Source organism: Rhinoraja longicauda, chromosome 5 (genome assembly GCF_053455715.1).
Source record: "Rhinoraja longicauda isolate Sanriku21f chromosome 5, sRhiLon1.1, whole genome shotgun sequence".
NCBI classification, from domain to species: domain Eukaryota; kingdom Metazoa; phylum Chordata; class Chondrichthyes; order Rajiformes; family Arhynchobatidae; genus Rhinoraja; species Rhinoraja longicauda.
In genome coordinates, this window is record NC_135957.1 from 82050474 (window position 1) to 82075601 (window position 25128).

Genomic DNA, 25128 nt, shown 5'->3' on the forward strand with positions numbered 1-25128 from the left:
GCTTGTTGCAGGCGGACGTAGGTTGACTTCGGTTGTCGTAGGTTGTCACCTGTGTGGTCGTAAGTCGTCGTAGGTGCGGTCGTAGATGGACGTCCTAAGTCGCGACGATTGGGTCGCCGGTTGTCGGTAGCTTGCCGTAGCTTGACGTCGACTAGGTGGTAGCTTGTCGTGGACATTGTCGTGGACATTGTCGTGGACATTGTCGTGGGGGGGGCGGGTCTAGTCGACGTTTTCTCGGCGAACTGCTACAACAATTGCAGTCGCCTAAAAAAACGCCTAAGCGGGACAGGCCCCTAATTCGGTTAATTACCTCGTTGGAGTTAGGAGGAGGGGGAGTTCAACGAGATCTGGGTGTCCTAGTGCATCAGTCAATGAAAGGAAGCATGCAGGTACAGCAGGCAGTGAAGAAAGCCAATGGAATGTTGGTCTTCGTAACAAGAGGAGTTGAGTATAGGAGCAAAGAGGTCCTTCTACAGTTGTACAGGGCCCTGGTGAGACCGCACCTGGAGTACTGTGTGCAGTTTTGGTCTCCAAATTTGAGGAAGGATATTCTTGCTATGGAGGGCGTGCAGCGTAGGTTCACCAGGTTAATTCCCGGAATGGCGGGACTGTCGTATGTTGAAAGGCTGGAGCGATTGGGCTTGTATACACTGGAATTTAGAAGGATGAGGGGGGATCTTATTGAAACATATAAGATAATTAGGGGATTGGACACATTAGAGGCAGGAAACATGTTCCCAATGTTGGGGGAGTCCAGAACAAGGGGCCACAGTTTAAGAATAAGGGGTAGGCCATTTAGAGCGGAGATGAGGAAGAACTTTTTCAGTCAGAGAGTGGTGAAGGTGTGGAATTCTCTGCCTCAGAAGGCAGTGGAGGCCAGTTCGTTGGATGCTTTCAAGAGAGAGCTGGATAGAGCTCTTAAGGATAGCGGAGTGAGGGGGTATGGGGAGAAGGCAGGAACGGGGTACTGATTGAGAGTGATCAGCCATGATCGCATTCAATGGTGGTGCTGGCTCGAAGGGCTGAATGGCCTCCTCCTGCACCTATTGTCTATTGTCTATTGTCTATTGTGGAGACCATCAGACTACCTTCTATCGGACTTTACTGGGCTTTATTGTGAGACTAAACATTATTCCCTTTCTCCTGTATCTGTACACTTTTGCGGCTCGATTATAATCAAGTGCACTCTTTCCGCTGACTGGATAGCGTGCAACAAAACACTTTTCACAGTACCTTGCGCATGTGACAATAAACTCAAGTCAAGTCAAGTTTATTTGTCACATACACATACACGATGTGCAGTGAAATGAAAGTGGCAATGCCTGCGGATTGTGCACAAAAAAGAATTGCAGTTACAGCATATAAATAAAGTTAATAAAGTTAATACAGAGAAGACAAAATTTAGTCCCTGGAGTTATAAAAGTTGACAGTCCTGATGGCCTGTGGGAAGAAACTCCGTCTCATCCTCTCCGTTTTCACAGCGTGACAGTGGAGGCGTTTGCCTGACCGTAGCATCTGGAACAGTCCGTTACTGGGGTGGCAGGGGTCCCTCATGATATTGCTTGCTCTGGATCTGCACCTCCTGATGTATAGGTCCTGCAGGGGGGCGAGTGTAGTTCCCATGGTGCGTTCTGCCAAACGCACTACTCTCTGCAGGGCCATCCTGTCCTGGGCAGAGCTGTTCCCAAACCAGACTGTAATGTTGCCGGACAGGATGCTCTCTACAGCCCCAGAGTAGAAGCAATGAAGGATCCTCAGAGACACTCTGAATTTCCTCAGCTGTCTAAGGTGGTAAAGGAGCTGCTTTGCCTTACCCACCAGTGCGACGATGTGCGTTGCCCATGTCAGATCCTCTGTGATGTGGACTCCCAAGTATTTAAAACTGCTCACCCTATCCACAGTTTAGTCTAAACTAGACTAAACAATAAACTAAACAAAACTAGACGGCCCTCTGTGGGTAGGGGGTGGGTGAGAAAGTGGGATAACATAGAACCGGTGTGAACAGGACGGCACGGTCTCGATGGGCCGAAGAGTCCTATTTCTATGCTGTCAATCCATTAATCAATGTATCCTCTACTCACGGAAGTTGAGAAGGAATGAGGGGGGGACCTCATTGAAACTTACCGAATAGTGAAAAGTCTGGATAGAGTGGATGTGGAGAGGGTGTTCCCACTAGTGGGAGAGTAGCCTTTAGCCTCAGAATTAAAGGACGTTCCTTTAGGAAGGAGATGAGGAGGGATTTCTTTAGAGGGTGGTGAGTCTGTGGAATTCTTTGCCACAGAAGTCTGTGGAGGCCAAGTCAATGGATATTTTTAAGGCAGAGATAGATTCTTGATTAGTACGGGTGTCAGGGGTTATGGGGAGAAGGCAGTGGAATGGGGTTAAGAGGGAGAGATAGATCAGCCTCGATTGAATGGCGGAGAAGACTTGATGGGGCCGAACGACCTAATTTTGCTCCAATCACTTATGAACTTATGTATCTTAGGTGATCATATATCAATGGTGGATCATACTTGCACTTACAGTAATACACCAGCAGAGAGCAGCAATAGCATGTGTAGGCAGGCACTGGTTTACACCGAAAATAGAGACAAAATGCTGGAGTAACTCAGCGGTGTCAGGCAGCATCTCCGGAGAGAAGGAATGGGTGACGCTTCGGGTCGAGACCCTTGTTCAGACTGCTTTTCCAGCGTTGGAAGAAGTGCAGTCCAGAGAGGTGGGAGTCAGTAGGTTTGTAGCAGACGTCGGTCGCTAGTCTGTCTCCTGTGATGGAGGCGGCGAGATCAAGAAAGGGGAGGGAGGTGTGCGAGGCAGTCCAGGTGAATTTGAGGGCAGGGTGGAAGGAAGGTCTGAAGAAGGGTTCCCACCCGAAACGTCACCTATTCTCCCACTCCAGAGATAGCATGGATGTGAATGGAACCACATTGCCCTAGAAGGTCATAGATCATAAAGAATAGACAATAGACAATAGGTGCAGGAGGAGGCCATTCGGCCCTTCGTGCCAGCACCGCCATTCAATGTGATCATGGCTGATCATTCTCAATCAGTACCCCGTTCCTGCCTTCTCCCCATACCCCCTGACTCCGCTATCCTTAAGAACTCTATCTAGCTCTCTCTTGAATGCATTCAGAGAATTGGCCTCCACTGCCTTCTGAGGCAGAGAATTGCACAGATTTACAACTCTCTGACTGAAAAAAGTTTTTCCTCCTCTCCGTTCTAAATGGCCCTACCCCTTAATCAGGCAACAGGGAGCAGCGATTATCTACTATCATCCTCATTGATAAGCCACGGACTTTGCTGCCGTTACCTTGCACTAAACGTTATTCCCTTATCATGTATCTAAACGGAGGCAGAGAGGAGAACTCTTCAGCGGGTAGTCCATAGAGCTCAGAGGACCATCGGAACACAGCTACCAGCCTTGGAGGGCATCTACAACACACGATGCCTCAGAAAAGCCACCAGCATCCACAAAGACTCTTCACACTCCTGCATCAGTCTGTTCGAACTTCTACCATCGGGCAGACGATACAAGGCCTTCTACGCCCGCACCTCCAGACCCAGGAACATCTTCATCCCCAGGGCCATAGCTGCTATGAACCGGTCCTGCTGAGCCGGATGGTCACATCGCACAGTGAACCGGCACAGATCTACTTGCACTTTATTCTGTTTTAAAACTGTTCCAATTTGTTTCGTTGGGTTGTTTAAATTAATACTGACTAGCTAATTAAATTAGGCGCATTCCCAATCTCGTTGTACCCCTGTACAATGACAATAAAGATATAACAATACAGTAACAATACAGAGCTTTATTTGTCATTCTGTACCGAGGTACCGAACGAAATATTATATTGTATTGTATTGTAAATGGCTCGATTGTAATCATGTACTGTCTTTCCGTTAACTGGACAGCACGCAAAACCTTTATCACTGTAGCTCGGTTCAGGTGAGAATAAACATAACTGAACTGAACTAGTCCTTGTATCCCTCTTGTTATCACACCCTCCCCAGCCAACAATGGGCCATCATGGGCTCCACTGTCCCTGAGGTAATCAGGAGCTGGCCCTGGTTTGTCCTGGCCTTGTCTTCCCCATAGCCATTAGGCTATTAAAACTACAATCTTCAAAAAAAGCTCTCAACTAGACTTGGGGCTTTGGTTTTGTCTTTTTGCACTATTCTTTGGTTTTGTGTGTATGTGAACACACACTGAACCGTTTTTTCCGTTTATTATACTGTTTACAAGGGTCTCGACCCGAAACCTCACCCATTCCTTCTCTCCTGAGATGCTGCCTGACTAAAAACCTTCGATTTGTACCAGCATCTGCAGTTATTTTCTTATACTGTTTACAGTGTACTATGTTTACATATTCTGTTGTTCTGCTGCAAGTGAGAATTTCTGTATTCTATCTGGAACACATGGCAATAAAACACTCTTGACAGATTTTGTCCGGGCGCACCAGATTCCTCCCACATCTCAGACGCGCGTGTTCGTAGCTTACTTGGCCTCTGTAAAATTTCCCCTCGCATGTAGAAAATGGACGAACAGAGAACTAGTGTGGATGGGTGATCGAACGGTGTTTCCAGGCAGTACTTTTCAAACGACCAATAATGTGTTCAAGTGCTTTATTTAACAATCAATACTTGGGAAAGTGACAGAGAGTGACGGGGTGATGAAGGAAATGAACACACAGCAAATCCTGGATCTTTGTACATTAAACCCTTGTTATAACGGACCATATGGGAGGGAGGAGTGGCGGCCTATATTGCCGATTGTCCGCGGTAACTACACCTAGTATCCCTCTTGTTATCACACCCTCCAAGGGATTTGCTCCGACCACCTTGCGGTCACTCCATAAAACGACGAGTTGTTTTCAAATACAAAGTTCATTTTAATGTATTTTTGTAATGTAAAATGTATGTTTGTGACTGCAAGCTAAAAATACTAAAGGCTGTTTGCTACGTTGTTTAATGGAGTTAAGTGTTGATTCAAGTGATTGCTTGTCAATTTCAATGCCTTGTCAATATCAATGCCTTGTCAATATCAGTGCCTTGTCAATATCAATGCCTTGTCAATATCAATGCCTTGTCAATATCTATGGCTTGTCAATATCAATGCCTTGTCAATATCAATGATTTATCAATATCAATGCCTTGTCAATATCAATGCCTTGTCAATATCAATGACTTGTCAATATCAATGCCTTGTCAATATCAATGCCTTGTCAATATCAATGGCTTGTCAATATCAATGCCTTGTCAATATCAATGCCTTGTCAATATCGGTGCCTTGTCAATATCAATGCCTTGTCAATTTCAATGCCTTGTCAATATCAATGCCTTGTCAATATCAGTGCCTTGTCAATATCAATGCCTTGTCAATATCAGTGCCTTGTCAATATCAATGCCTTGTCAATATCAATGCATGTCAATATCAATGCCTTGTCAATATCAATGCCTTGTCAATATCAATGGCTTGTCAATATCAATGCCATATCAATATCAATGCCTTGTCAATATCAATGGCTTGTCAATATCAATGCCATATCAATATCAATGCCTGGTCAATATCAATGGCTTGTCAATATCAATGCCATATCAATATCAATGCCTTGTCAATATCAATGCGTTGTCAATATCAATGACTTGTCAATATCAATGCCATATCAATATCAATATCAATGCCTTGTCAATATCAATGGCTTGTCAATATCAATGCCTTGTCAATATCAATGCCATATCAATATCAATGCCTTGTCAATATCAATGCCTTGTCAATATCAATGCCTTGTCAATATCAATGCCATATCAATATCAATGCCTTGTCAATATCAATGATTTGTCAATATCAATGCCTTGTCAATATCAATGCCATATCAATATCAATGCCTTGTCAATATCAATGCCTTGTCAATATCAATGCCTTGTCAATATCAATGACTTGTCAATATCAATGCCATATCAATATCAATGCCTTGTCAATATCAATGCCTTGTCAATATCAATGGCTTGTCAATATCAATGCCTTATCAATATCAATTACTTATGGGCGGCACGTTGGTGCAGCGGTAGAGTTGCTGCCTTACAGCATGAAAGACCCAGGTTAGATCCTGACTAAGGGTGCGGTCTGTACAAAGTTTGCACGTTCTCCTTGTGACCACGTGGGTTCACCCCTGGTGCTCCGGTTTCCTCCCACACTCCAAAGACGTACAGGTTTGTGCATTAATTGGTTTTGCTAAAAATTGTAAATTGTCCCTAGTGGGTGTAGGATAGTGTTAGTGTGCGGGGATCACTGGTCGGCATGGACCCGGTGGGCCGAAGGGCCTGTTTCCGCGCTGTATCTCTAAAGCCTTGTAAATTTCAAAACCTTGTCAATTTCAATTCCTTGTCACTTTCAATGGTTTGTTAATTTCAATTCCTTGTCAATGTCAATTGCGTGTTAATTTCAATTGCTTGTCACTTTCAATGGCTTGTTAATTTCAATTCCTTGTCAATGTCAATTGCGTGTTAATTTCAATTGCTTGTCACTTTCTATGGCTCGTTAATTTCAATTCCTTGTCACTTTCAATGGTTTGTTAATTTCAATTCCTTGTCAATGTCAATTGCTTGTCAATTTCAATTCTCACTTTCAATTGCCCGTCAGTTTCAATAGCCTCTGCTGTGTAACTAGCAACCTACAGTATGTTCTCAAATAGACAGTCCACTATAACCCAAATCCATTGTGAAGAGGTCCGTAATAACGAGGGTTTGCTGTACACATTACACAATTGCCATAGCTGGCTGTATGTGCCACTGCTTTAGAGCTTGGGAGTAACAACGCTTATTTGCAAGATGTTTTAGGCTGAGATCAGGGCCAGTTGGGGGCAGCATGGACAACTGGTGAAGGCGGGTCAAAGACATCATCCTCAATGCTCTCCTCAATGGGCCTCATTTTTTCAGAGGTCTTAGCATATGAAGACCGCTCTGTGGAAACAGAAACAAAAATGAACAATAAAATCTCTGCCACCAAACGCTTCTCAACCCAACCGACCCACAATAATACATGCAGGTTGTTTGTTACAAACTTCATTAGTGTTCCTGGGGTCTTGGCAGACTGACATGCCACTCAAATCCACTGAATTGCTACCATTGATGTAACTGAGAAGATGTGAACTGAACTCAAAGCTTAGACTGAAGAAGGATCTCGACCCCAAAACGTCACCCATTCCTTCTCTCCAGAGAAGCTGCCTGTCCCGCTGAGTTGCTCCAGTATTTTGTGTCTATCTTCGGTGTAAACCAGCGTCTGCAGTTCCTTCCTCCACATCAAAGCTTAGCTTGTTTGTAGAACATCAAGAACAATATCTGTGCTGAACATGATGCCAAGACCAGCTTATCTGCCAGCCCATGAGCCATATCCCTCCATGAACACCAGTATCATATCTAACTCTACCACCAACCCCTGACAGTGGGTCCCGGGCACCTAAGTACAAAACACCTGCCCCGCACATCTCCTTTAAACTTTGCCTCTCTCGCCATTAAGGCTATGCCCTCTTGGCTTTGTTTTTACCATCATGTTAAAAAGATTCTGACTGTTCATCCCATGTATGTCTATATAAGTTCAAGTATCCTCTTAATGTCATTGTACCACCAGTAGAGGGCAGTGCTGAACTACTAGCTACCTCTCCGATGACCCTCAGATAGGAGTTGCCAACTATCTCACTCCCAGATAAGGGACAAGGTGACGTCACAGCCCCGCGCCCCACGTGACCTCACCCAGCCAGCGGCCACCTGCCCCCGCTCCAACAATGGCGGCCACCCGGCTAGGGAGGCGGGTTGCTACGCATCCTCTATTAGGCGGCGCCCGGGCCTACGGACCTAAACTGTCCGGGCCTACAGCGTTCGGACCTACAGCGTCCGCACATACAGAGTTCGGACCTACAGCGTCTGGGCCTACAGTGTCCAGGCCTACAGCTCTCCCTCCCCCCAGGCCTAACACGGGACAATGGCGGTCCCGTATGAGACAAAACAATTTAGCCCAATATACAGGATGTCCCGGCTAATACGGGACAGTAGGTAACCCTACCCTCTTAAGGATAGCGGAGTCAGGGGGTATGGGGAGAGGGCAGGAACGGGGTACTGATTGTGAATGATCAGCCATGATCACAATGAATGGCGGTGCTGGCTCAAAGGGCCGAATGGCCTACTCCTGCACCTACTGTCTATTGTCTATTGTCTGCCCTCGGACGATGTGTAGGAAAGAACTGCAGATGCTGGTCTGAAGAAGGGTCTCAAGTCGAAAAGTCACCCATTCCTTCTCCCCTCAGAGATGCTGCCTGTCCCGTTGAGTTACTCCAGCACTTTGTGTCTACCCTCGGGTTATCCTTGACTGGACTTTGCTGGCTTTACCTTGCACTAAACGTTATTCCCCTATCGTGTATCTGTACACTGTAAATGGATCGATTGTAATCCTGTATTGTCTTTCTACTGACTGGTTAGCACGCAACAAAAGCTTTTCACTGTACCTCGGTACACGTGACAATAAACTAAACTGAAACAAAAATGTCTCTCAATGCACTTTGTGTCTTTTTTAGGAATTCTTCAGTGCCTAGCTCCAATGGCTAATCAAAAACCTTAAGGTCTTTGGCCAGTACAGATATTATTTTATCCCTCATTAGCAACCACTACTAGTTGTATAAATGGAGCTGGACATATCTGACAATATACTGCCTTAACAATCAACCTGGAATTATGGCCATTGTAGCTCTGCAATAATAAGCCTCCTGCAGTCAATCCCATCAATGTGTAAGTCCATAGGTTATAGAAGCAGAATTAGGCCATTCGGCCCATCAAGTCTACTCCGCCATTCAATCATGGCTGATCTATCTCTCCTTCCTAACCCCATTCTCCTGCCTTCTCCCCATCGCCTCTGACACCCGTGCTAATATTGAAATCTATCTATCTCCGCTTTAAAAATAATTTCATCACCGCCGTCTGTGGCAATGAATTCCACAGATTCACCACCCTCTGACTCAAGAAATCCCTCCTCTTTTCTCACGGAACGTCCTTTTATTCTGAGGCTGCGACCTCTGGTCCCAGACTCTCCCACCAGTGGAAACATCCTCTCCACATCCACTCTATCCAGGCATTCTGCTATTCGATAAGTTTCAATGAGGTTCCTACTAAACTCCAGTGAGTACAAGCCCAGTGCCATCAAATGCTCATCATATGTTAACCCGATCATTCCTGGGATCATTCTCGTAAACCTCCCCTGGACCAGTACGTCCTTCCACCATCTTACACAACCAGAGGTCTGTCCAGAACTACAATAGACAACAGACAATAGACAATAAGTGCAGGAGGAGGCCATTCGGCCCTTCGAACCAGCACCGCCATTCAATGTGATCATGGCTGATCATTCTCAATCAGTACCCCGTTCCTGCCTTCTCCCCATACCCCCTGACTCCGCTATCCTTAAGAGCTCTATCCAGCTCCCTGTTGAATGCATTCAGAGAATTGGCCTCCACTGCCCTCTGAGGCAGAGAATTCCACAGATTCACAACTCTCTGACTGAAAAAGTTTTTCCTCATCTCTGTTCTAAATGGCCTACCCCTTATTCTTAAACTGTGACTCCCCCAACATTGGGAACATGTTTCCTGCCTCTAACGTGTCCAACTCCTTAATAATCTTATACGTTTCGATAAGATCCCCTTTCATCCTTCTAAATTCCAGCGTAGACAAGCCTAGTCGCTGCAGTCTTTCAACATATGTCAGTCCCGCCATTCCGTGACAATAAACTAAACCGTAACTGCAAAAAAACTTCAGTATATATGTATATATTGAACCGTGTATGTGTGTGCGTGTGTGTATTTGTGAGCATGTGTGTGTGTGTGTGTGCGTGTGTGTGCGCGCGTATACATATTCTGAACTTTTTCTCTCTTGTTTATTATATTGCTTACAGTGTACTATGTTTACATATTCTGTTGTGCTGCAGCTAGTAAGAATTTCATTGTTCTCTCCGGGACATCTGACATTACAAAACTCTCTTGATACGGGGGCCAAAATGAGTAGGCACCAGATTCACTTCATGCAGTTAAAGGAACACACTCCAAATGCAGGTACATGCACCAGTCATGTGATGAACTAACCTTCCCATTGAAAACAATCCAAACTGAAAATATAATTTTGGGAAAGAAATTTACATTTTTAAATAATTAGTCATAGAAACATAGAAAATAGGTGCAGGAGTAGGCCATTCGGCCCTTTGAGCCTGCACCGCCATTCAATATGATCATGGCTGATCATCCAACTCATGGAGTGATTCAGCGTGGAAACAGGACCTTCGACCCAAATTGCCCACACCGGCCAACAATGTCCCATCCACACCAGTCCCACCTGGCTGCATATACATGGTCCATAACCCTTCAAACCCGTCCTATCCATGTAGCTGTCTAACTGCTTCTTAAATGTTGGAATAGTCCCAGCCTCAACTACCTCCTCTGGCAACTCGTTCCATACACCCACCAACCTTTGTGTGAAAGCTAGCAAGTAGCGATTGACCTGACCAAGCTGAATGGAATTCATTACCATTTCAAGAAACAACTCCATGGTTCGTGAGACAACCAAACCTGTAAAAGCAACCCGCATTAGTCCAGCTCTGAAGTGTTGCAATGGATCACGAAGCCAGAACATGGGAGGATTGGCTCAGCGTTGATCCTTCCACTTACAAACCAGTCCATTAGCCCTCTGCTTGACTAGAGGAGCGTGAGAATATTTGTAATGGAGTCATAAAGTGATACAGCTTGGAAACAGGCCCTTCGGCCCAAATTGCCCACAGCGGCCAACATTTCCCATCTACACTAATCCCACCTGCCCGCGTTTGGTCCATATCCCTCTAAACCTGTCCTATCCATGTACCCGTCCAAATGCTTCTTAAACGTTGCCATAGTCCCTGCCCCAACTGCCTCCTCCGGCAGCTCGTACCATACTCCCACCGCCCTATGCGTGAAAAAGTTACCCCCCAGATTCCTATAAAATCCACTGTACCTTTGGTACACGTGATAATAATGGAACCATTAGAGTCATAGATTGATACAGTGTGGAAACAGGCCCTTCGGCCCAACTTGCCCACACCGGCCAACAATGTCACAGCTACCCTAGTCCCACTTGCTTGCGCTTGGTCCATACCCCTCCAAACCTGTCCTATCCATGTAACTGTCCAACTGTTTCTTAAATGATGGGATAGTCCCAGCCTCAACTAACTCCTCTGGCAGCTTGTTCCATACACCCACCGCCCTCTGTGTGAAAAAGGTTACCCCTCGGATTCCTATTAAATCTTTTCCCCTTCACCTTGAACCTATGTCCTCTGGTCCTCAATTCCCCTACTCTGGGTAAAAGACTCCATGCATCTACCCGATCTATTCCTCTCATGATTTTGTACACCTCTGTAAGATCTCCCTTCATCCTCCTGCGCTCCATGGAATAGAGACCCAGCCTACTCAACCTCTCCCTATAGCTCACACCCTCTAGTCTTGGCAAAGTCCTCGTAGATCTTTTCTGAACCCTTTCAAGCTTGACAATGTCTTTCCGATAACATGGTGCCCAGAGCTGAACACAATATTCTAAATGCGGTCTCACCAACGTCTTATACAACTGCAACATGACATCCCAACTGAACCAGTGCACCAGCCGAAGACCTAGGGATATAAGCAAAGCTTTCCTATAATTAGAGGAAGATAATTTGAGGGTTTTATACCAACACAGAGACCTTTTGCCTTCTGGGATCAGGACGACTGTCGTTAGCAGCAATTGGGTCAAGGATGAACAAGGTGCAGTCGCTGGCTCCGTTGAGGAAAATAAGAGCAGTCTCGCAAGTTATTTCCTTTTTAGAAAACGGGAACAGTGTAAAGTGTTAAAGTCAGACGCATGAGAAATTTATAGGCACACGCACAAGGGAGCACACAGTTAGCATCACGACCTTGAATGAGTACAGGCAGGCACGGATTTAGGTCAGGAGGCAGAGAGGCAACCAAGTATTATTCCGTTGGGAGGGCATTGAAAAAAGGATGAATCTGCTTTTGGAAAGTTGCCACCAGAAATTTCGGAAAGGACACAGAGTGCTGGAGAAACACAGCATCTCTGGAGAACATGGATAGGTGACGTTTCACAGAGTGCTGGAGTAACTCAGCGGGTCAGGCAGCATCTCTGGAGGACAGGGGATAGGTGACGTTTCACAGAGTGCTGGAGTAACTCAGCGGGTCAGGCAGCATCTCTGGAGGACAGGGGATAGGTGACGTTTCACAGAGTGCTGGAGTAACTCAGCGGGTCAGGCAGCATCTCTGGAGAACATGGATAGGTGGCGTTTCACAGAGTGCTGGAGTAACTCAGCGGGTCAGGCAGCATCTGTGGAGAACACGGATAGGGGATAGGTGACAGGTTTCAGGTCGAGACACTTCTTCAGACTGAGCCGAAATGTCACCTTTCCATCCATGTTCTCCAGAGATGCTGCCTGACCGACATTCATTGTGATCATGGCTGATCATCCGCAATCAGTAACCCGTGCCTGCCTTCTCCCCAAATCCCTTGATTCCACTAGCCCCTAGAGCTCTATCTAACTCTCTTTTTAAATTCATTGGTAACATGGTGTTAACTGGATTAAAATTGTAGACAGCACTCAGTATTAGACTGATACTTGATATATCCGAGAGGAATTGAGTGGGATATTGAGTAACATTCCAAGTCATGGTCAGCCTTAAAGACTATGGTTTATGTTAAAGTCCTTTAATAGATTACATTTTAGGACCTCAGATAAAGATTTAAGGAGTGTGGACTAAGGATTCTGAAATTTAGTTTAATTTAAAGATGTGGATGGAAAGAGGCCCTTCGGCCCACCGACACCATGTTGACCCACTATTGAGGGCGTGCAGCGTAGGTTCACTAGGTTAATTCCCGGAATGGCGGGACTATCATATGTTGAAAGACTGGAGCGGCTAGGCTTGTATACACTGGAATTTAGAAGGATGAGAGGGGATCTTATCGAAAAGTATAAGATTATTAAGGGGTTGGACACGTTAGAGGCAGGAAACATGTTCCCAATATTGGGGGAGTCCAGAATAAGGGGCCACAGTTTAAGAATAAGGGGTAGGCCATTTAGAACTGAGATGAGGAAAAACTTTTTCAGTCAAAGAGTTGTGAATCTGTGGAATTCTCTGCCTCAGAAGGCAGTGGAGGCCAATTCTCTGAATGCATTCAAGAGAGAGCTGGATAGAGCTCTTAAGGATAGCGGAGTCAGGGGGTATGGGGAGAAGGCAGGAACGGGGTACTGATTGAGAATGATCAGCCATGATCACATTGAATGGCGGTGCTGGCTCGAGGGGCCGAATGGCCTCCCCTGCACCTATTGTCTATTCTCGTCTGCTCTATACACGAGGGGCAATTTCACAAGAGGGCCAATTAACCTACAAATCCACGCATCTCTGGGACGTGGGGGGAGACCGGAGCACCCAGAGAAAACCCACCCGGTCCCAGGGAGAATGCCCATGCGGAGTCCACACGGACAGCGCCCGGGGTCGGGATCGAACCCACGTCTCCGGCGCCGTGAGGCAGCAACTCTACCAGATGGACCGCCATGGAGTTGGCACGTTCTCCCTGTGACCGCGGTCTCTATTCCGTGGAGCGCAGGAGGACGAGGGGAGATCTGATAGAGTTGTACAAAATCATGAGAGGAAGAGATCGGGTAGATGCACAGAGTCTCTTGCCCAGAATCGAGGGGAATCGAGGACCAGAGGACACAGGTTCAAGGTGAAGGGGAAAAGATTTAATAGGAATACGAGGGGTAACTTTATCACACAGAGGGTGGTGGGTGTATGGAACAAGCTGCCAGAGGAGGTAGTTGAGGCTGGGACTATCCCATCGTATAAGGAACAGTTAGACATGTACATGGATAGGACGGGTTTGGGGGGTTATGGACCAAGCGCAGGCAAGTGGGACTAGGGTAGCTGGGACATTGTTGGCCGGTGTGGGCGATGTGGGCCGAAGGGCCTGTTTCCACACTGTATCACTCTATGACTCTATGACTGCCTGGGCTTCCTCCGGGTGCTCCGGTTTCCTCCCACATTCCAAAGAGGTGCGGGTTGGTAGGTTAATTGTCCCTCTGTGAAATTGCTCCTCACGTGTAGGGAGTGGATGTGAAAGTGGGATGACCTAGAACTAGTCTGTGAACAGGAGATCGATGGTGGGCCGAAGGGCCTGTTTCCATCGGCATCTCTAAACTAAACTAGACTAAACTACAGAACCCTTGTTCAAGTAAGGTGGCGGCACGGTGGCGCAGGGGTAAGAGTTGCTGCCTTATGGTGCTTACGGCACGAGAGTCCCGGGTTCCATCCTGACTATGGGTGCTGACTGTTTGTACGTTCTCCCCGTGACTGCGTGGGTTTTCTCCGGGTGCTCCGGTTTCCTCCCACGCTCCAAAGACGTGCAGGTCTGCAGGTCTGCAGGTCAATTGGCTGGGTAGAAGTGTAAAAAGATTGTCGCTGGTGGTGCGTAGGATAGTGTTCGTGCGCGGGGATCGCTGGTCTGCGCGGACTCGGCGGGCTGAAGGGCCTGTTTCCGCGCAGCGTCTCTAACCTAAAAGGATTCTTGCTATTGAGGGCGTGCAGCGCAGGTTTACTAGGTTAATTCCCCGAATGGCGGGACTGTCGTATGTTGAAAGACTGGAGCAACTAGGCTTGTATACACTGGAATTTAGAAGGATGAGAGGAGATCTTATCGAAACGTATAAGATTATTAAGGGGTTGGACACGTTAGAGGCAGGAAACATGTTCCCAATGTTGGGGGAGTCCAGAACAAGGGGCCACAGTTTAAGAATAAGGGGTAGGCCATTTAGAACTGAGATGAGGAAAAACTTTTTCAGTCAGAGAGTTGTGAATCTGTGGAATTCTCTGCCTCAGAAGGCAGTGGAGGCCAATTCTCTGAATGCATTCAAGAGAGAGCTAGATAGAGCTCTTAAGCATAGCGGAGTCAGGGGGTATGGGGAGAAGGCAGGAACGGGGTACTGATTGAGAATGATCAGCCATGATCACATTGAATGGCGGTGCTGGCTCGAAGGGCCGAATGGCCTCCTCCTGCACCTATTGTCTATTGTCCATTGAATCTGAAAAGGTCCCTAAATTTCTGGTTTCATTGTAATGGGTCCAAAATAACTAAAAAAACTCTTCGAGCCGATTCATGCTTTGATCACCGGTTAGTGTGACTGTTTTGTGAGTTCAGGGCTGGAGGGGTGACGGCAATGTTGGCCGACGTGCAGGTAGAGGGAGGGGGGGGGGGGGCATTTAGCGGAGTCTCACGGATTGACGATGTGGTGGAACCTCCTTGCAGGAAGTAGGAGAGACCATCGTCGGTGTCGCTGGTACTGCCCATACTGTTCCTCACACGCATCATTGAAAGCTGCGAACACAAGCTCGGCTGCCTCTCTATCTTTTTGGCCGCCTGCAATGGAAAAGAGATACTGAGTCCTCAGACACAAGGTGGACGGAACCAACGCTGGTTCCCCGGCGCAACTCGGTTTAGTTTGGACGCACAAACGCTGGAGCGACTCAGCGGGTCAGGCGGCATCTCTGGAGAGAAGGAATGGGTCTTCGGACTCAGTTTTTAAAAAAAATTAAAAATTTTAATTAATTTTATTTAAATTTTAACAAAACAAATACATGTATGAACTCATAGTACGCGATGGTACCTACATTATAAATTCGATTATACATTTTTAATTCGATTATACCTGTATCGTTCTGTATTATCTCCCCACCCACAACCCCCCTCCCTCCCACCCCCCAGTTAGAAAAAAGAGGAAAAAGGAGAAGAAGAAAGATAAAGAAAAATTTTTAAAAATTAAAAAAGGAAAGAAAGAAAGAAAGAAAGAAGGAAACCTGGAGACAAGCAGGAAACACTTCCGGCTAATTTCTAATTAAATTCTTTTTAGGGGTATCAAAAGAATCCTGAAATTAAATATTTCCAATTCTTAATCCTAGTTTTAAAGTGAATGGGTTCCAAAGTTTCAAAAAGAAATCATATTTATTTCTCAGATTATAAGTAGCTTTTTCTAATGGGATACAGCTACGCATTTCTGCATACCATCTTGCAATTCTTATTTCATTGTGATCTTTCCAAGTGACCGCCACACATTTTTTTGCTATTGCTATTGCTATTTTGAGAAATCTTTCCTGATATTTATCTAAAATTAATCTTGGTAATATTTCTTTAGTATCTCCCAATAAAAACAACCTTGAATCCAATGGTATGGTCTTATTCATCAATTGTTCCAAAAAGTTTTTTAGGTCTTTCCAAAAAGGAGTTACCTTAGGACATGCCCATGTGGAGTGTAAAAAAGTACCCACATCCTGGTTGCATCTAAAACAAATTTCAGGTAAATTTGGATTTAAATTGTTTAATTTTTTCAGAGTTAAATATAGTTGATGTAAAAAATTGTATTGTACTAAACTATATCTCACATTAATAGTATTTTTCATACTTTCTAAACATAATCTTTCCCAACTTGGTTCATCAATGCTAATATTCAGATCTGTTTCCCATCTTTGTCTTGATTTTTGAATTCCTGTCTTTGGACTAGATTTTTGTAACAATTTATACATTGAAGATATAATTTTATAACGCTGGAGCGACTCAGCGGGTCAGGCGGCATCTCTGGAGAGAAGGAATGGGTCGAGACCTTTCTTCGGACTCAGTTTAGTTTAGAGATGCGGAGCGGCACGGTGGCGCAGCGGTAGAGTTGCTGCCTTCCAGCACCAGAGACCCAGGTTTGATCCTACCCACTGGTGCCGTCTGTACGGAGTTTGTGCGTTCCCCCCATGGCCTGCGTGGGTTTTCTCCGGGTGCTTCAGTTTCCTCCTACACTCCAAAGATGTGCAGGTACGAAGGTCAATCGGCTCGGTGTGAGTGTAGATTGTCCCCAGCATGTGTAGGATAGTGTCAGTGTGCGGGGATCGCTGGTTGGCATGGAGCCGGCGGGCCGAAGGGTCTGTTTCCGCGTTGTATCTCTAAACTGAACAAAACTAAACGTACAGCGTGGAAACAGTCTCTTCGGCTCACCGAGTCTGTGCCGACCAGGGATCCCCGTACACTAGCACCCCATCCTTTTTCTCCAGGGAGGCTGCCTGACCCGCTGAGTTACTCCCGCACTTTGGGTAATATCAGACACATGGTTTGTGGTGACACAGGCAGTGGGGTGGGGTGGGGAAGGCCTGTTGTCAACAATCTGTCCACAGGAGACCTAAATACAAGCAGCCAAAAGTGAACAGAGGGGGAGAGGGAGAGATAGAGAGGGAGAGGGGGAGAGGGGGAGGGGGGGAGGGGGAGGGAGAGAGGGGGAGGGGGAGGGGGAGGGAGAGAGGGGGAGGGGGAGGGGGGGAGGAGGGGGAGAGAGAGAGAGAGAGAGAGAGAGAGAGAGAGAGAGAGAGAGAGAGAGAGAGAGAGAGAGAGAGAGAGAGAGAGAGAGAGAGAGAGAGAGAGAGAGAGAGAGAGAGAGAGAGAGAGAGAGAGAGAGAGAGAGAGAGAGAGAGGGGGGGGGAGGGGAGGGAGGGAGAGAGACAGAGAGAGAGGCTGAGAGAGAGGGAGAGGGAGAGAGAGGGAAAAGAGAGGGAGAGAGATGAGGAGAGAGAGAGAGAGTGAGAAAGAGAGAGTGAGAGAGAGAAAGAGAGAGAAAAAAAATGGTGGAAACATGAAACACCAAACGACACAGGCACTGGAGACCCTAAATAGAACAATCCTGGGAATCCTCTGCAGGTCACAGGAAGCATCTGTGGAGAGTGTAAAAAAACTGCGTTATAATTGAGTAATTGTTCATCAATGCTGGCCATTCTGTGACAAGCTGGAAAGATTGAGATGAGAGGGGAAAGATTGAATAGTAACCGCGGGGAGACCTTTGCAGTAGAGAGGGAAAAGTAGACCAGCTCTGATTGAATGGCAGCATTACTATCGGTGGGCCGAATGGCCTAAATTTGCTCCTATGTCTGATGGTCTTATCACACCTCTAACTGCAACATATATTACATTAAAAAACAATGTTTAACAAACATTTAGACGTACATGGATAGGACAGGCACATGGACAGATAGATTGTGGAATTCATTGCCACACACGGATGTGGAGGCCAAGTCAATGGATATTTTCAAGGTGGATATTGAATAGGTTCTTGATTAGTACAGATGTCAGGGGTTATGGAGAGAAGGCAAGAGAATGGGGATGAGAGGGAGAGATTGAACACCCATGATTGAATGGCGGAGTAGACTTGATGGCCTAATTCTACTCCTACAACTCATGGACCTTATGAGGGGTAACTACACTTCATGAGACCCAATGGAAATTGGATGAACAGCACCTCATGTTTCACTTGGCAGCTTACAACACAGTGGTATGAATACTGATTTCTCTAACTTCAAGTAACCCTTGCTTTCTCTTCCTCTCCGTCCCCTCCCCCATCCTAGTTCTCCGACCGGTTTCACTGTCCTCCTGATTAAATATCACTGATTGTGTGCCTCGTTGTCACCTTCCCCTCAGCTGACAATGAACCATTCTACATTTTCCTTGATCTCTCATTTTCACACCATGTCCTTCCATATCTCTGTCTCGCTCTCCCCTGACTCTCAGTCTGAAGAAGGGTCTAGACCCGAAACCTCACCCATTCCTTCTCTCCAGAGATGCTGCCCGTCCCGCTGAGTTACTCCAGCACTTTGTGTCCACCTTTGGTGTAAACCAGCATCTGCAGTTCCTTCTTCCACACTTCATGTCTACTTTTATGACTGGCCATATCAAAACAGAATTACATTGCCACTACTGAATCCAGGGATTTGTGAAGTTTAGTTTAGTTTAGATTAGTTTAGTTTAGTTTAGTTTAGAGATACAGCACAGAATCAGGCCCTTGGGCCCACCGAGTCCACACCGCCCAGCGATCCCCACACATTAACACTATCCTACACACACTAGGGACAATTTTTACATTTATACCAAGCCAATTAACCTACAATCTTTGGAGTGTGGGCGGAAACTGAAGAGTCGGGGAAAACCCACGCAGGTCACGGGGAGAACGTGCAAACTCCATACAGACAGCACCCGTGGTCGGGATCGAACCCGGGTCTCTGGCGCTGTAAGCGCCGTAAGGCAGCAACTCTACCGCTGCACCACCATGGTGCTCTGATTGGCAATCTACTGGCATTTAATACAGCTGGTCTGGAAAACATCCGATGTGTAAGTAAATCTTATCATGCACTTCATCTAGACGACAAGGACATTCAGTGGCAAAGATGTGCGCCAGGTGAGATGGCTACTTAATAATAGCCATCTTCAGTAGTCAAGGTCGGTACTTAACATTGCGTTAAGTTCACAATGAGTTCATGAGTCACCCCCTGGGGCAGTGAACATTGACATTGTGGATAGACACAAAAAACTGGAGTAACTCAGCGGGACGGGTAGCATCTCCGGAAAGACGGAACGGGTCGAGACCCTTCTTCAGACTGACGTCAGGGGAGTAGGAGCTACATACATAAGGAAGGGCAAGGTGTGAAAATAGGACAAAGGGAATGAAGTTCAATGAAAATGTGTGTTAGTTGGGAGAAGATAACAACAAGGCAAACAGAGATAATATGTAGTGACAGTGGGACTGGTGCGAGAACTGGGAAGGGGGAGGGGATGGAGAGAGAGGGAAAGCAAGGGTTACTTGATGTTAGAGAAGTCAATGTTCATACCGCTGGGGTATAAGCTGCCCCAGGATGAGAGGAGAACTTATCGAAACGTATAAGATTATTAAGGGGTTGGACACGTTAGAGGCAGGAAACATGTTCCCAATGTTGGGGGAGTCCAGAACAAGGGGCCACAGTTTAAGAATAAGGGGTAGGCCATTTAGAACTGAGATGAGCAAAAACTTTTTCAGTCAGAGAGTTGTGAATCTGTGGAATTCTCTGCCTCAGAAGGCAGTGGAGGCCAATTCTCTGAATGCATTCAAGAGAGAGCTAGATAGAGCTCTTAAGGATAGCGGAGACAGGGGGTATTGGGAGAAGGCAGGAACGGGGTACTGATTGAGAATGATCAACCATGATCACATTGAATGGCGGTGCTGGCTCGAAGGGCCGAATGGCCTACTGCTGCACCTATTGTCTATTGTATCTGTACACTGTGAATGGCCCGATTGCAATCATGTATTGTCTTTCTGCTGACTGAATAGCACGCAGCAAAAGCTTTCCACTAAAAGCTTATCGCACGTGACAATAAATTAAACTAGGTTTCAAGGTCAGTTTATTGTCATATGTACCAGTTAAGGTACAGTGAAATTTGAGTTACCATACAGCCATACTAAGTGAAAAGCAACAAGACACACAACCACATAAAAGTTAACATACACATCCATCACAGTGGATTCCACATTAACTAAACTGTTGTTTAAGAAAAAAGACACAAAGCTTAGTTAAGGTCTTTTCCCACTGCCATCCACACCCATGGTGATGCAACTTGCCTTTACAACCGTTACCACTTCATATTGAAGCTCACTCATGGAAACCAGACGAGGTTTACCAAAGGACATGGCACCCAGTGGAAGCTCAGTACTTCAAAGAAGGTAAACAGAACAGAAACAACACTGATACCTGGATTCATGAAAATGTTAAAAACTATTACAATAAAGCTACATTTTATGATTTTACAGCTTATTATACATGATGTTTATGTATAGTTGTATATACATGGTGTTCATACTAAGCCACATTTTATTGTTCCACAGCTCACTACACGCACAAACATATATATATATATATGTGTACTGGATAGCACGCAGCAAAAGCTTTCCACTGAAAGCTTATCGCACGTGACAATAAATTAAACTAGGTTTCAAGGTCAGTCTGAAGAAGGGTCTCGACCCGAAATGTCACCCATTCCTTCTCTTCCGAGATGCTGCCTGACCTGCTGAGTTACTCCAGCATTTTGTGAATAAATACCTTCGATCTGTACCATCATCTGCAGTTATTTTCTTATACTATATATATGTGTATGCGTGTATATATATATATTTACAAGACCAAGTGGACCCATTCTTCATAGAGGGGGGACAGGGAAGGGGAGAGGGTGTGACTGAGTGAGCCCTGGACCCAAAGCCTCTCCTGTATTGGTGTAGCATATATATATATATATATAAACTGTTATATATATATATATATATATAGCCTGTATACATCCCTCTATGTATACATGGTACAGATCGAATGTATATATGTGTAGGAAAGAACTGCAGATGCTGGTTTAAAGCAAAGGTCGGCACAAAATGCTGGACTAACTCAGCGGGACAGGCAGCATCTTTGGAGAGAAGGAGTGAGTGACGTTTCGGATCGAGACCCTTCTTCAGACTGAAGAAGTCGGAAGAAGGGGTCTGAAGAAGGGACTTGACCCGAAACATCACCCATTCCTTCTCTCCAGAGATGTTGCCTGTCCCGCGGAGATACTCCAGCATTTGGTGTCTTCCTTCGAATGTATATATGTAGAGTGGGTGTTTATATTTATTTTTATGTGTGTGTGTGTGTCCGTGTATATTTGTATTCACTCACATCTAGAACATACATTTATATACTTTTCATGTTGAATATAGTTTACTTTAGGTATTAATAATGACTCAAAATATGCAGCAACATGAGTGATTAATTGGTGTATGTTTAGAGAATATTTTATATATATTTAATTTATGTGTTTCATGCAGGAGAAGACGGACGGACTCTTGCAAGCTGCAACGAAACGTGGTCTTACACCCAATACAGCAAAGACACAGGTGATGCCAAAACCAGCAACATGCCCAGCACTGCCTTGGAGGAGGTAGAAACATTCACATACCTAGGCAGTATTGTGGACACCACCGGAGGGGCAGATGCAGACATTAAAAGCAGAATCAATAAGGCTAGGGTGGTGTTTAACATGCTCAGGAAGATCTGGAGCTCAAAATACATCTCAATCAACACCAAGTGTAAGAAAATAACTGCAGATGCTGGTACAAATCGAAGGTATTTATTCACAAAATGCTGGAGTAACTCAGCAGGTCAGGCAGCATCTCAGGAGAGAAGGAATGGGTGACGTTTCGGGTCGAGACCCTTCTTCAGACTGAAGAAGGGCCTCGACCCGAAACGTCACCCATTCCTTCTCTCCCGAGATGCTGCCTGATCAATCAACGCCAAAATACGCATCTTTCATTCAAATGTGAATGCTGTATGGATCAGAGACGTGGAAAACAACAAAAAAAACACAACAAACAGGCTGCAAACATTCATTAACACCTGCCTCGGGAGAATACTAAACATCTGGAGGAGAGATGAAGTAAGCAATGTGGACCTGTGGGAAAGAACAAGCCAGGATCCCATTGACTTACAAATTCGAAGGAGAAAATGGAGTTGGATTGGACACGCCCTCAGAAAACCTGCCACAAAAAAATCACCCGGCAAGCCCTGAAATGGAACCCCCAAGGAAAAAGGAAAAGAGGTCGACCCAGGAACAGCTGGAGAAGAGGTGTCCAGGCAGAAATGTCTGGGAGTGGGCTCAACTGGGGAGATCTCGAAGGAACCGCCAACAACCGAGTGAGGTGGAGGACATTTGTCAATGGCCTCTGCTCACCAGAGGAGCCAAGGGCTTAAGAAGAAAGAAGATGTGTTTCATGCAAAAGATTTCAGAACTGGGTATCCTTAATGCGTTCAGTTCCACGGGACTTTTACTCAACACTCCAGGTTTTAATACCTACTTTGTCGCTGAGTGTTGGGTCGTTCAAGGAGTACAGCTTGTTGGTGATATCTTTGCCGATGAGGTACTTGAATACTTCGTGAAGAAACGATTCGGTTTCCAGGAAGAAAGTCAGTCTCTCCCTGGACCAGCAGAGAAACCTGCAGTTGTCCTCAGCCACCACGGTCACCTAAGGAGACAGAACATGGATGGGAAATATCATGACTGTCCTGCAATATTCCTGGTAGAAGACGTTTAAAAAAAAATTAAATTATTTTATTTTTAGAGATACAGCGTGGAAACAGGCCCTTCGGCCCACCGAGTCCGCATCGCCCAGCGATCCCCGCACACTAACACTATCCTACACACACTAGGGACAATTTTTACATTTACCCAGTCAATTAACCTACATACCTGCACGTCTTTGGAGTGTGGGAGGAAACCGAAGATCTCGGAGAAAACCCACGCAGGTCACGGGGAGAACGTACAAACTCCGTACAGACGGCGCCCGTAGTCAGGATCGAACCTGAGTCTCCGGCGCTGCATTCGCTGTAAGGCAGCAACTCTACCGCTGCGCCAACGTTGGTGAGACCGCATTTAGAATATCGTGTTCAGTTCTGGGCACCATGTTATAGGAAATATATTGTCAAGCTTGAAAGGGTTTAAGAAAGATTTACGAGGATGTTGCCAGGACTAGAGGGTGTGAGCTATATGGAGAGGTTGAGCAGGCTGGGTCTCTATTCCATGGAGCGCAGGAGGATGAGGGGTGATCTTACAGAGGTGTACAAAATCATGAGAGGAATAGATCGGGTAGATGCACAGAGTCTTTTACCCAGAGTAGGGGAATCGAGGACCAGAGGACATAGGTTCAAGGTTTAATAGGAATCCGAGGGGTAACTTTTCATACAGAGGGTGGTGGGTGTATGGAACAAGCTGCCAGAGGAGGTGGTTGAGGCTGGGACTATCCCATCGTTAAAGACACACTATGACTCTATGAGTACCATGATGGCTACGAAGAAAAACTATCTTAACCTCACATTAGTCCAGTTTAGTTTATTGTCATGTGTACCGAGGTACAGTGAAAAGCTTTTGTTGTCTGCGGAAAGACAATGCATGATTACAATCGAGCCACTTACAGTGTGTCGGCACATGATAGGTGATTCTGATTCTGATTCTGATAAGGGAATAACGTTTAGTGCAAAGTAAAACCCAATCAAGGATAGTCCGAGGGTCACCAATGAGGTAGATAGTCGTTCAGCACTGTTCTCCGGATGGTTCAGTTGCCTGATAACAGCTGGGAAGAAACTGTCCCTGAATCTGGAGGTGTGCGTTTTCACACTTCTGTACCTCTTGCCCGATGGGAGAGGGGAGAAGAGGGAGTGGCCGGGGTGCGACTGGTCCTTGATTATGCTGCTGGCCTTGCCGAGGCAGCGTGAGGCGTAAATGGAGTCGATGGAGGTCGGTTTGTTAATCTGCCAAACATACATTAGTTGAGTCCCAGCCATAATTGAATCCATAACCACAATAGACCCATAGTTATCTCACTGTACATGTGACAAATAAAACAACATACCAGTTATTCAGCTCGGAAACAGGCCCTTCGGCCCACGGCGCTGGTTGGGCTGCATTGGAGCATTGTGAGCAGTTTTCCGCCCGGAGACAACCCACGCAGGTCACGGGGAGAACGTACAAACTCCTTATAGATGGCGCCCGTAGTCAGGATGGAACCCGGGTCTCTGCAGCTGCGAGGCAACAACTCTACCGCCGCGCCACCGTGCTGCCCTAAAGCCAAACCAGAGCCCCCTTCCTTCTCTACCCTGCATGGGATTTCACAACACTGGTGCCCTGGGATCACATTGTTTCACTCTCTGAATAGAATGAAACATACACAAAGGAATAAAAGGACATGATAACAAGTCTGCAACTGTTTCTTCTGAGACAAAAGCAACATTTCCACCAGCAGTTGAAATTAGAATTATGCTAGACCAAGTTGACCCTGTTAGGCCCAAACAATAGACAATAGACAATAGATGCAGGAGGAGGCCATTCAGCCCCTCGAGCCAGCACCACCATTCAATGTCATCATGTGATCATGGCTGATCATTCTCAATCAGTACCCCGTTCCTGCCTTCTCCCCATACTGACTCCGCTATCCTTAAGAGCTCTGTCTCGCTCTCTCTTGAATGCATTCAGAGAATTAGCCTCCACAGAATTCCACAGATTTACAAATCTCTGACTGAAAAAGTTTTTCCTCATCTCCGTTCTAAATGGCCTACCCCTTATGCTTTCAAGAGAGAGCTGGATAGAGCTCTTAAGGATAGCGGAGTGAGGGGGTATGGGGAGAAGGCAGGAACGGGGTACTGATTGAGAATGATCAGCCATGATCGCATTGAATGGCGGTGCTGG

At 46.0% G+C, this 25128-nt stretch overlaps 1 protein-coding gene across 1 annotated transcript in view; it reads right to left on the reverse strand.

Annotated features, from left to right (window-relative positions):
• Positions 1-4612: 4612 nt before the first annotated feature.
• Positions 4613-25128, reverse strand: part of popdc1 (popeye domain cAMP effector 1) — a 45702-nt gene continuing 25186 nt past the window's right edge. Inside the window, exons 6-8 of the mRNA XM_078399852.1 lie at positions 22745-22912; positions 15315-15456; positions 4613-6957 (exon numbers count right to left, since the gene is read on the reverse strand). Coding sequence (XP_078255978.1) covers positions 6842-6957; positions 15315-15456; positions 22745-22912 — 426 coding nt within the window. The 3' untranslated portion in view covers positions 4613-6841. The remainder of the gene's footprint in view (positions 6958-15314; positions 15457-22744; positions 22913-25128) is intronic.